The sequence below is a fragment of the Vigna radiata genome, chromosome 8, assembly GCF_000741045.1.
Source record: "Vigna radiata var. radiata cultivar VC1973A chromosome 8, Vradiata_ver6, whole genome shotgun sequence".
In the NCBI taxonomy this organism is placed as follows: Eukaryota; Viridiplantae; Streptophyta; class Magnoliopsida; order Fabales; family Fabaceae; genus Vigna; species Vigna radiata.
The window spans coordinates 30,580,634-30,592,582 of NC_028358.1; the positions used below are offsets into that span (position 1 = coordinate 30,580,634).

General features: G+C 32.5%; 2 protein-coding genes across 2 annotated transcripts in view; both read left to right on the forward strand.

The window, feature by feature from the left end:
* LOC106772848 (probable DNA primase large subunit) overlaps positions 1–11,627 on the forward strand; it is a 16,824-nt gene extending 5,197 nt beyond the window's left edge. Inside the window, exons 12-20 of the mRNA XM_014659461.2 lie at positions 1,446–1,535; positions 1,688–1,747; positions 2,352–2,411; positions 2,717–2,791; positions 2,958–3,043; positions 5,675–5,768; positions 5,856–5,963; positions 10,936–10,995; positions 11,261–11,627. Coding sequence (XP_014514947.1) covers positions 1,446–1,535; positions 1,688–1,747; positions 2,352–2,411; positions 2,717–2,791; positions 2,958–3,043; positions 5,675–5,768; positions 5,856–5,963; positions 10,936–10,950 — 588 coding nt within the window. The 3' untranslated portion in view covers positions 10,951–10,995; positions 11,261–11,627. The remainder of the gene's footprint in view (positions 1–1,445; positions 1,536–1,687; positions 1,748–2,351; positions 2,412–2,716; positions 2,792–2,957; positions 3,044–5,674; positions 5,769–5,855; positions 5,964–10,935; positions 10,996–11,260) is intronic.
* On the forward strand, positions 5–1,321 carry LOC106769997 (probable mediator of RNA polymerase II transcription subunit 37c; the record flags this gene model as incomplete). The annotated part of the gene is made up of 1 exon (XM_014655821.1): positions 5–1,321. A coding segment is annotated over one exon (1,317 nt), but the record flags the coding sequence as incomplete, so codon positions are not given.
* Positions 11,628–11,949: the final 322 nt, after the last annotated feature.

Genomic DNA, 11,949 nt, shown 5'->3' on the forward strand with positions numbered 1-11,949 from the left:
CTATTTGGAAACCAGGGTGAAGAATGCGGTGGTTACTGTGCCTGCTTATTTCAATGACTCTCAGCGTAAGTCTACCATAGATGCTGGAACCATTGCTGGCCTTAACATCATACGGATAATCAACGAACCAACTGCTGCAGCTATTGCATATGGTCTTGACCGAAGGATTAATTCTGTTGGAGAGAGAAACATTTTCATTTTTGATCTCGGTGGTGGTACTTTTGATGTTTCTATTCTAACGATTAAGGGTAAGATCTTTGAAGTTAAGGCAACAACTGGAAACACTCACCTTGGAGAAGAGGACATTGATAACAGAATGGTTAACTACTTTGTGGAGAAACTAAAGAAAGAAAAGAAATTGGACATTAGTGGAAACGCTAGAGCGTTGAGGAGATTGAGAAGTGCCTGTGAGAGGGCCAAGAGGACACTGTCACATGCTGTCAGTGCCACAATTGAGGTAGATGGTTTATCTAATGGCATTGACTTTTGTTCTTCAATCACTCGTGCAAGGTTTGAACAAATCAACATGGAGCTCTTTAACCAGTGTATGGAGACAGTAGATAGGTGCCTTGCTGATGCAAAAATGGAGAAGAGAAGTATGCATGATGTTGTTCTTGTTGGTGGGTCTTCTAGGATTCCCAAAGTGCAAGAATTATTGGATGATTTCTTTGAGGGAAAGGTTCTGTGCAAAAGCATAAACCCTGATGAAGCTGTAGCCTATGGTGCTGCTGTGCAGGCTGCTTTGTTGAGTGAAGGTATTAAGAATGTTCCAGACGTGGTGTTGCTGGATGTAACACCGTTATCACTTGGTATTAAAACAAAAGGCGATATCATGAGTGTACTGATTTCAAGGAATACTACTATTCCTGTAAAGAGGACACTTCCATATTGTACAACTCATGATAACCAATCATATGTTCGAATAAAGGTTTATGAGGGTGAGAGAAGAAGAGCCAGTGATAACAATTTTTTGGGTTCTTTTAAACTTTCTGGCTTTCCTAAAGCTCCTAGGGGCCATCCTTTTGATGTGTGCTTTGCCATAGATGAAAATGGTATACTATCTGTCTCTGCCAAGGAAAAAACAACTGGCATCAGCAATAAGATCATCATAACCAATGACATAGAACGACTGCCAACGGAAGAAATTAATAGAATGATTCAAGAAGCAGAGGTATACAAAGCTGAAGATACGAAATTCCTTAGGAAGGCAAAAACAATGAATAAAATTGATGACTATGCTTACAAGATAAAGAAAGCTTTGGAAAAAGAGAATTTCAGTTCAAAAGTTTGCTCAGAAGACAGGAAAAAGATCAGTTCTGCAATAANGAATATATATTTATTTACTCTAATTAACTTATACTATATTTATTTACTCTAATTAACCTATACTGAATATCCTCCCACCTTATACCCTAACAAATTCCCTATGGTTGAAACCTTTGCAGTCAAGAGAATGTGCTGATATATCACTAAAGGACATTGATCAAGTCGCCAAGAGCTCATTTCCTTTATGCATGCGTCACCTATTTGAAAAGGTTAGATATTGAAATAAATTGCACCCATGTGTTTCTTCTCTTGATTCTTATGTAATTTCCTGCTCTAAGTTATTTCTTTCGTATTGAGTTAGTCCTGATATTGTTTTTCAGTTTTATCTCACATGTCCTGATTTATACCACTTTTAATGCAGCTGAAAGAGGATCATCATTTAAAGCATGGAGGGAGGATGCAACTAGGCCTCTTTCTCAAGGTTTGTTTTGTCTACCATCTGGGCATAATAAAACAAAATACTCTACGGAGTCTAGATGGTTTTAAGTTTGAGGTGTTAAATGAGGCTTCACCCTTCAGATGTTGTTTCTTTACGCATGGGTCGGGGAAAGGAAAAGATTGGCTGGAATTATCTTGACAGTTGAAGTTACTATCTTGAGTTTCAAGTTAATTAACAATATATACAAGTGGAACAATGTCCAGCACCTTTTCTTGAAAATTGAAATTTAGTCTATTATACCCGTAAGTTTATGGTAGCACCGAGTCTGAGAATTTTCAGTTTTCCACACTTTGACGTGTATCAATTGGGTAAATTGGCACGATTAGCTACTTTGAAGGACACGGGTTATGGTTGCATGATTATGATTTGTTCAAAAAGTTGGTACTTATTTGTAGCATTGTCAAATGTAATACACTTTTATTCATGTCCGTTCTGATTTTTTTTTTTTTTTTATGGGAACAGGCTTGACTAATGTAGAAAATCATTTAGATCTCCTAATCCATTTACCTCTTGATTACTGTTAATCAGCTTTCCCGATTTGTCTTCTTTGTTTTCTGATCTGTTCTTTTCTCCACAATGTAAGTAGGGTGTTGGCTTGAATCTGGATGATGCACTTGCTTTTTGGAGGGCAGAGTTCTCTAAAAGGGTATGTACAATTCTTGTATATGGTAGGAAAGTTAAATTTGACAATTTCTTAAGACTGAAATTAAATATGTGAACTTTTATCAGTTACATGAGAGGTGAACTAGAATTACAACAGTTTGAGTTAGCTAAGTTTTCCACATTGTTTCATAATACTTTAAAATAATTCCGAATTTGTATACTTGTGTTCAATTTATTCAATATGTCTCTAAACATCTAGGTATATATAGACATTGAATAGGTATTTGATAATCTGTTTTCTTTTCATTAAATTACCTTAGCAACTAAAAATGTAAGATCTCATTGTAGGTTGGTTTGGAGAAGTTTGAGAAACAGTACGCATACGGCATACGTCATAATTTTGGAAAGGAAGGGAAGAGAACAGTAAGTTTTGAACTTTCCTTCAGATTTTTGAAATATTTCAAATATATAGTTGATGTCCTTTTTCATTGCATTTTCCATTTTTAAATTAGATTTTAAACACCCATTTTCAATGTAGTGTTAGCTTGCATATGGTTTAACTAGTAATAATATTTTGATGATGTTGCAGGATTATTCTCCCTATTCTTGTACAAAGATCATCTCATCGACTCCTGGAACGGGAGATCATCATGGTTGTCCCTATCGACATTTCAGGTTGCTCTTAATATTTTTGTGTTCATATGGTGGTTTAGTTTTCGTAATCTGGTGTCAAATTAATATTTTTGTGTTCATATGGTGGTTTAGTTTTCGTAATCTGATGTCAAATTAATTTTTTAACAAACTTAACACTCTGCCTTTTGGTACAAGTTTTTTCTTTTGAAAACTATCCTAGCAGATGCTGGGTCCAGAAAAATCTGCCAAGCCCATTTTTGAAACAAGTAAACGAAAAGTAGGAAATGGGAGTAACTGGTGGGTGGTAGTTATATATCGAAGGATATTTGATAACTTCCCCTCTCACCTTTTCGTTAAACAATTTTACTTTTTAATAAATAAAACTTTATTTTTTTAATGAGATGAATAATTAAATAAATTTCTTTATTTCGAAATAACTTTTCTTTTAAAATTAACTGCTACATAATTTTTTTAATACTAGTTTTACAAAACTATATATATATTTTGAAAATTATATTATTTTTCTTTTTTAAATTAATTGATCCAAATAAAAATTTATGAAAATAACAAAGTTGTATATATCTATACATATATATTCTTTTTATGTACACATTTTCTTTTCCATTTTATCCTTTAAGTAACCATTCTTTTAAATTAAAATAATTACATTTTCATTTTTATCTTTTAAATGACCATTTATTTAAATTTAATTATTTATTGAATTAAAATAATTATTTTATCATTTTATTTTTTAAATCATTATTTATTTAAATTCAGTTATTTTTCTTTTAAATTAAAGTAATTATCTGCTACGAGTGTTGTGTTCAATTCTTTTATGATGATAAAAAACAATAAAATTATAATTACAAGAGTAAATATAAATAACTTTTATAATTTCAATGTACATAATTTTTATTTATTTTGACGGTCATTTTTTATCATCAATATTTATTTTATTAGTTTTAAAAAATTGATAATTTTAAAAAAAGATCAAAACAAAAACAGTAATTTTAAAAAAAAGTCATTTAAAGGATAAAATTGGTATGTTATTATTTTTAATTTACAAAAACAATTATTTATTAAAGAGTAAAATTAGTAAAAGAAGAATATACAAGGGTAAATTTTCTTTATATATTGGTATAAATAAAAAAAGAAAAGAGGACAAATATTCACGTTAATGAAATAAAAATGTGAATACACATCCATATAAATGTACATGTCTTTGTTAGTAGATAATAACTAATATCAATCACGTCGTAGGAGTATGTGATAGAAGGAAACTGCCTGATGGCAGTTATTCATGGCAGTTATTTGCAATTTTTGGTCAGACCACATTTAGGAGGCTTTTGTCTTTGGGTTTGGAAGGGAAAGTTTAGTTATATATAATAAACAAATACTTGATTCATAAAACAAGTAGTTTAGCTCGTCAATTTTAATTAATATGCTATAAATTTTTAAATTGTATTAAAAAAGTTCTCATAAAATTAAATGGTTCAAGTCTTTAGTGACACTACTCATAATTCAGTGAATATTTTATTCATCCTATGAGTCTGGCTTGTATTGTTAATAACCTAATAACTGCATTCCTTTTTCATGAAAATGAGTCTATAATTCATTAATAGACACTTGCTGTACCTTATATGCTTTCTTTCGTAGCTAAATACATCTTTGGGATATTAACATTTCAATCATTGATATTTATTTATTTTCATAACATTTTTATCATTGACTTATTGGAAATGTTCAAGAGAAATATAATTTAAACCCCTCTCCTGCTAACATTAATTTTTTGTGTTAGAGGCTGCAAATCAGTGTTATGATAAATTTAATTTTATGTTGGAAATTATAATTAAAATAGTTAATGTACTATGAAATGATAGTACTTGTTTGCTCATCGATTTCATGTGAAACTGCATTTATTGTTCATGGGTATTAGTGTATAGAAAGTTGACTAAATTATCACCATCTTTGGACCAATAATTTATTGCGAAGTAGACATCTTTTCATATATCGTGAAAGAGAGAGTATTTGTTGGGTTATTAATGCAAAAATTCAAATTTAATAATCGACAAAATGATCTTTTGATTTAGAATAAGTGTCAGTGTCATTAAATACAATAACTACTTTTAATGGTATCGATTAAGTATTTGCTTTTCTATGTAAATTCATGTAACCTGATGTAAATATTAGTCAAGGAAGTAAGTCCACCATTGTCATTGTTAACAGTCTACCCTTCTCCGTTTATCTCATTTATAGGTATGTGCAGATGTCTGGCCTAATCTGTGTACTACTGTTCTCTAGAGCAATAAAGCATTCTCATTCTGTATTTTTGCCATGCCTTTTATTCATTATCCTAATCTCCCCTCCTAAATTCAACATACATCACCGTGTTTTAGAAATAATGTGTTTCATATCATATTATACCTACTTTGTAAATGTATTCTAGTTGTTAATCTAAGGGTGGAATTAGGCGCATAAATCATTGCCCGTCATGCTCTATGATCTTCATTTGCATCAGGGAGTAAGCTACACATCAAATAAAGTTGAAGGGGTTATAGTTTACTAGATTTTATTTATCACTGGAAATGTTTGTTCGGTTCAGTCTCCATAACAGTATTTTATTTTTGTATGGACTTGATCTGATATTTAATTGATGCCATTTGAATTTTATAGCGAGGAGAATCTAAGAGCTGCTCTCAGCAGAATGGGGGTAAACAGTAGAGCAATGGAAGATGTGATAGACAAAGCGAGAAATAGACATTACCAGGTAGGTCTCAGCACAACCGGCTGAACTTCAGTGGTCCATTTTAACCGTTTGATTTTATATCTGACTATATGGATGACGTTTATGCAGTTGGCTTGCACTTTGACATTTGAAGCTCTTCATGGCATGCCGTGTGATGCAGGGATTAACCATCCAAATCAATACTTCAGTGACAGCAGAAAGATTTTACATTCAAAGGTTGGTTACAACTTTAATAATCACAATTACAGACGGGCTTTGTGATGTGATGCAATGTCTTTTTTGTGAAAGTAAGCTTCTTTTTTCTACAATTCCAGGCCACTGGCTATGCTATATGCCTTGTGGTTCGATTTGTGATGTAAATTTGCTTAATTATACGAATGTTAGTGAAAACATAACATCAATTAATCATGACGACAGGGAAATGAGTAATGCATTAAACTAAACTACATTCACAAGCATCACATAGTAAGCGATCAGTTTTGTGGGGCATATTTTGGAAACATCTCAAATCCTATGTCCCCTAATTGCTTCTGATGTTTAATGAAGAATGGCAAAATTATATAGATAGAAGTAGTTGAAGCAATGTGTTACATATTATTAGATATTGTTAGATGTAATACCATTAGTATTAATCATGAAATGGGCTTAGTCCATATTTCTTGTATGTTTTTTTATTATAAATACATTACTGTATGTGTGTATTTTACATAAGCTAATTGTTGAAATATATTGTATTGTAGAATTGGACTTTTAGTTTTGGGCTTTTAGGTTCTGGTCCATTGTCCCTTTAAATGGACATTTTTGTGTAATAGAAAGTTAAGTGTGGAGTAATAATATTTCACTATTCCATTTTCTCTCCCAAACTTTAACACTAATTAATCCTTTACCCAATTTTTAACTTTTCACATGGTATCTAGAGTTAGAGTTTCTTGATGAACCTATTGTTCACTTCTTTCGTTGTTTCCATTGCTTTGTTGTCATTCTCGTCGTCATTAGGATTAGCGACACCACCAATTGCATCAGCTCGACTAGGCGACCATTGATTGCAGTGATTTGAGCTTCAACATGCCTTCACGCACCTTTTAAAGTTGTGCCTTTGCTATTGCTTTTTGTCGTATGTGGTGCTGTGTGTTGCCCTATCTTAGGCGATGGCTACCTGCATTGGGATTGCTGACTTATTCTTGTTCTGGATTAGTGCTTGTTGACTTGATCAAATTTAGTCTCTTATAAGTTTTTTTCTCTCCTCTTCATCTATGTCTCTTTTGCTATTGCTATGGTTGATATGTCAATCTATGGTAATTTTGTATTATCAAATTCGATTACATTAATTATGATACTTATGTATAGATTGGTGGAAAAATTGATTTATCTATCACACATAAGACCAGACATTGCTTATGCAGTTAGTGTAGTGAGCCAATTTATGCATGATCCAAGAGAGAGACACATGCAAGTAGTTGACAAAATTCTCCAATACTTGAAGTCAAGTCCAGGAAAGGGGCTATTATTCAAAAAGGAAGACACATTGACTATGAAGATATATACTGATGCTGACTATGCAGGTTCTATTATTGACAAAAAATCTACTTCTGGGTATTGTGTATTTCTTGGATATAGTCTGGTAACATGGAGAAGCAAAAAGCAAGATAGAGTATCCCGTTCTAGTGCAGAAGCTGAATTTCGAGCCCTTGTTCATTGAATGTGTGAAGGACTCTGGATGAAAATCATTTTGGATGATCTTAAAGTCAAAGTGAAGAACCCGGTGCAACTACACTGTGACAATAAGTCTGCTATGAGCATAGCCCATAATCCGGTATAGCATGACAGAACCAAACACATTGAAATTGACAGACATTTCATCAAAGATAATTTTGACAGAGGCTTTGTGATTACAACTCATGTTCCTACGAACTTCAAATAACAGATATTTTTACAAAAGGGCTTCCTCCGGGTAGATTTCAAGATCTTGTAGGCAAGTTGGGAATGATTGATATTCATTTACCAACTTGAGGGGGAGTGTTGTAATTTGAGATAATATCTTTAGAATCTTAATTAGAGGAAATAGATACATAATCTTTTATTTTATTTTGTTTTTCCTAGTTTTCCTACTTTCCCTATTTCCCTTTTTAGGAGAACTAGATTATTATAAATCAAGGGTATAAGAATGTATTTTTCATGATTGAGAATAATAAATCAGTTTTATTTTCAACGGATAGAAACGTTGAAGGGGACTCAGATTGAGTCGAGGAGTTCTAGTAATATTAGCATGGCTATAAGAGATGGAGGGGGAGTAACCTTAGAGTCTAAGGTGAGCAGTTCACATCCAGGAGAAAACAAAACAAGGGGATGGCAAAATTTACCCTACCTTGAACACATTAAGCGAAGAGAAGAGGACATATGTTTTCATTGTGGAGGACCATATAATCCTGGTGATAAATGTCCCAATAAGAACCTCTAGGTTTTAATTTTAGGGGAGAATGAAGAGGAAGAGGAACTTGTAAAAGAAGATACGGTTGAGGACAAGGTTGTTCGGAATTTTAGGGACCATTTGTGATCAATTTCCAGATTTTCACCTTGAGGACAACGTTGTTCGGATTCTAGGGAGTATTGATAAGACTCTTAAGGTGCATGTTAGAAAGAAAGTTCAAAAGTAGAAGTTATAAAACAAGTTAATAGTAGTTAGGTAGGTGGTTAATGAAAGTTATTAAGTAGGGGTTATCTTTTAAGTAGCAAAATGACCCCTCTTGGTTGGTGGGTATTTTTGTTTCAAAATAGGGCTTGTCCTGTGTAGAGAGGAATTTAAGCTGTTGGATGTTTTCTATATTATGTTTTTCAAAATTAAAGTGTATCTTTCGATGTGTAGTAAGATTTGTGTGGTAATTTCATAAACTGAATTTGAAATCTGGTTTCTTGTCTCCAAGAAACCTAACACTTTCATTTAGCATTATCTTTACTTTAAGTCTTCTCCTCCTTCATCTCCTTCTTGTACAATCATATCCTTGTTGATTGTGGTCCTCTTATGTCTAGTGCACCTAAGGATCCCCACCTCCACCAACCCTTCAAGTGTACAATTGATGACAACTTTCTTAGTTGTCCACTAGATGACTCACTTCTGGTGCCAACTCCTCGTTTCTTCTAGCTGTGACAACTGAGTTTGAACTTCTAATTGCCTTTTGTAAAGGTATATACTCTACTCATAATCGTCTCTTCATTACACTACATTTTATACTTGTATTTAGTCTATGTCTTCTATGTCAATGCCAAAATTTGAAGGTGATTCCTTAACCCATCTTGGTTGGCATTAGGCCATGCTTGATGAAATAAGTGTTCTTTAGAATAGTAGAATTTAGGAGCTCGTCCCATTACCATTTAGGAAATCTAATGGTTGTAAGTGTGTTTTTGCTTTCAAAGTCGATCTTCATGGTACTATTGATTATCTCAAATATTGCCTTGTGATTACACAAATTTTTGGTTTGGATTACAATGATACTTTTTCTCCAGTGGCAAAGATGACTTCTGTTTACTTATTTATAGTCATGCCTACTCTTCAACAATGATCTCTTTACCAATTACATGTCAGAAATGCTTCCCTTAATGTTGATTTGTATGAAGATATTTAAATGGAGCAATTTCCAAATTTTGTTGTTCAGAGAGAGTCTTCTAGATTGGTATATCGTCTTTGCGAGTTTTTATATGGTCCCAAATAGTCTTTTAGGGTCTTGTTGGAAAATTTAGTAGTGTTGTTCAACAATTTGGTATAACTCGCAATGAGGCAGATCATTCAGTTTTTTTTATCATCACTCTAGGGTTGGGTGTATCATCACAAGTTAAACAACACATTTGTCACCACTTTTAAATCAAAGATCTTGGCAAACTTATATAACTCTTAGGGATTGAGGTAGCATAATCCAACAATGGTATTGTTCTATTTTAAAGAAAGTGTGCATTGGATATTTTTGAAAAAAAAACTAAGTTGATGAACTCAAAATTTGTTGACACATCCATGGATTTCAATACGAAATTTCTACCTAATCAAGAGGAGACTCTCTTAGATCTTGAGAAGTATAGAAGATTAGGTAGAAAGTTGAACTACCTTATCGTTACTCATCCTGCAGTGCACACTGAAAAATTATAAAACAAATACTCCCTCTTTTTGTAAGTGAGGAAAATTGACAATGCACACTAAAAACTGCCACTGCCGCTCTTGATTAAAATGTGTCTAGGCTGTCGCTCATCCTTCTTTAAAACACAAAATCCCACTCCATTTATTCTCATTCCAAGTCAATCTATTTTTCTCTCTTTGTTTTTTGAATGAAATATAATGATTTTGTGTGTGAATATCAATTTCATAAAATTTGTAGGATCTTACAATATGTGTTATGATCTTCCGATTTACAATTTGCCTTCAGATCTTGTGTAAGATCTCGATTTTGACTGTCTTGCTTAAAATGATATTTGAAGACATGAAAACTGAGTTTATTAACTCAAACTATCAATTAGTAGATATATTTACTTAGTCTTTTGTAGGATCTATAATTGATTATTGTTAAAATAAAAGAGAAGGAAGCCTAGGATGAATCCTTAATATGTATTGTGTACATAGAGTTGCCTTTATAAGTAGGAAAATACAAAGAGATGGGCTTACGTCAATTACATATAACCATTATGTTTGTAACAAATTTGATACATATAATTTATATGCATTAGTTTGAGGGGAAGTGTTTGATTTTGTTAGATAATATTAGATATTGTTAGATATAATGCCTTTTGCATTAATCATGAAATGAACTTAACCCATATTTTCTAAATGTTTTTTTATTATAAATACATTACCCTAAGTATGAATTTTACACGAGAGAATTAATCCTATATAATGCCTTTCACACAATGTATTAGCAATCCAAATAGACCCGTGTTCTGGTTGAACGACAATTTTTTTTTTTCTTGCCTATCAACACACTAAACCTGGATCAGGATATGTTTAATATCAAATTATAACAGTTCTGTTAGAAAGGAAGGTTGGCTGGTAAACACAATTGTTATTGCCCTAAATTCTGCTATATCCTTTGGTTAGTCAAAGTTTTGAACGGTTTTGGAGTATGTAAGTAGTATCACCTTATAATCTGCTCTAATCTAAGCCAACTCACCTAACGTAATTTTTTTTTCTTTATTATATTTTTCAAAGCAGAATCCTTCAGCCTAGAGTTTTTTGGTTAGTGCAGAAGATTGCTGCGGCGGCCCTTCTCAGGTTGACTTTTGAGCTTTCTCTCTTCTTTTTCCCTCACACACTCTGCAGTACACACTTTTTCTGATTCCTTTGTTCAAAGCTGAAAAAAATACTGTAATTATTTTTTAAGCCGAAATAATATACTTTTGCGTTTATTAAAATATGAATGTCAATAAAATAACGAATATTGAGTTCTTTGAAACATGCTGAGGTGTGTATTCCTCTATTTATACTGTATTTCAGATTTCTAAAATCTATAATTGTTCACATTTTAAATTTCATGTAGGCGTTTAGTTGGTGCTTATACTCGTGGACTGAGAGACAATGTGGTAAAATCTTTATGTATCTTCCAAAGCAGTTCAATGGAAGGAGTTGGAATTCTCTTAGTGTATCATCTTGGAAGTCTGGTTGAAAGAGCTGCACGACTAGATATTCTTTCTAGTATAATTTTTATCTGTGTAGCCAAACCCTTGAATCGCCTGTATGTTAATTTAGGTAGGTGTAAAATGAAAAGTGTATAGTACGAAAACGTCACCCTTAGGTAGGGGAATCATTCAAGAAAAGGTAGCTGCAATCAGCATTTGATATGATGCCATTAATATTCGAACTTCCAGTTAATTACTAAAATATAAATGACTTGGATTATAGCTGCATTTGGTCCGTAACTAACCAATGAATAGGGATATTATAGCTTTATTGTATTGAATATTTAACACGGAAAAATAATGTTTGCTATTTGAATGAAAAGTTTATTTTCCTAATTGTTACAAGACATTGGTTCGTGAACATTAAACATTTGCGTCAGATGCAAGGTTGTATCTTCGGCGAAACCTAAAAATAGTTGGATGGTTACATCTATACTTTATTCATCACACGGAAGCTGTGTTCTTAAAAAAATTCATTCACACATAATTACTTAAATGATGTTTATTAGCAATATATCTTCTCAATCTCACCCATTTCATCAGTAGTTTG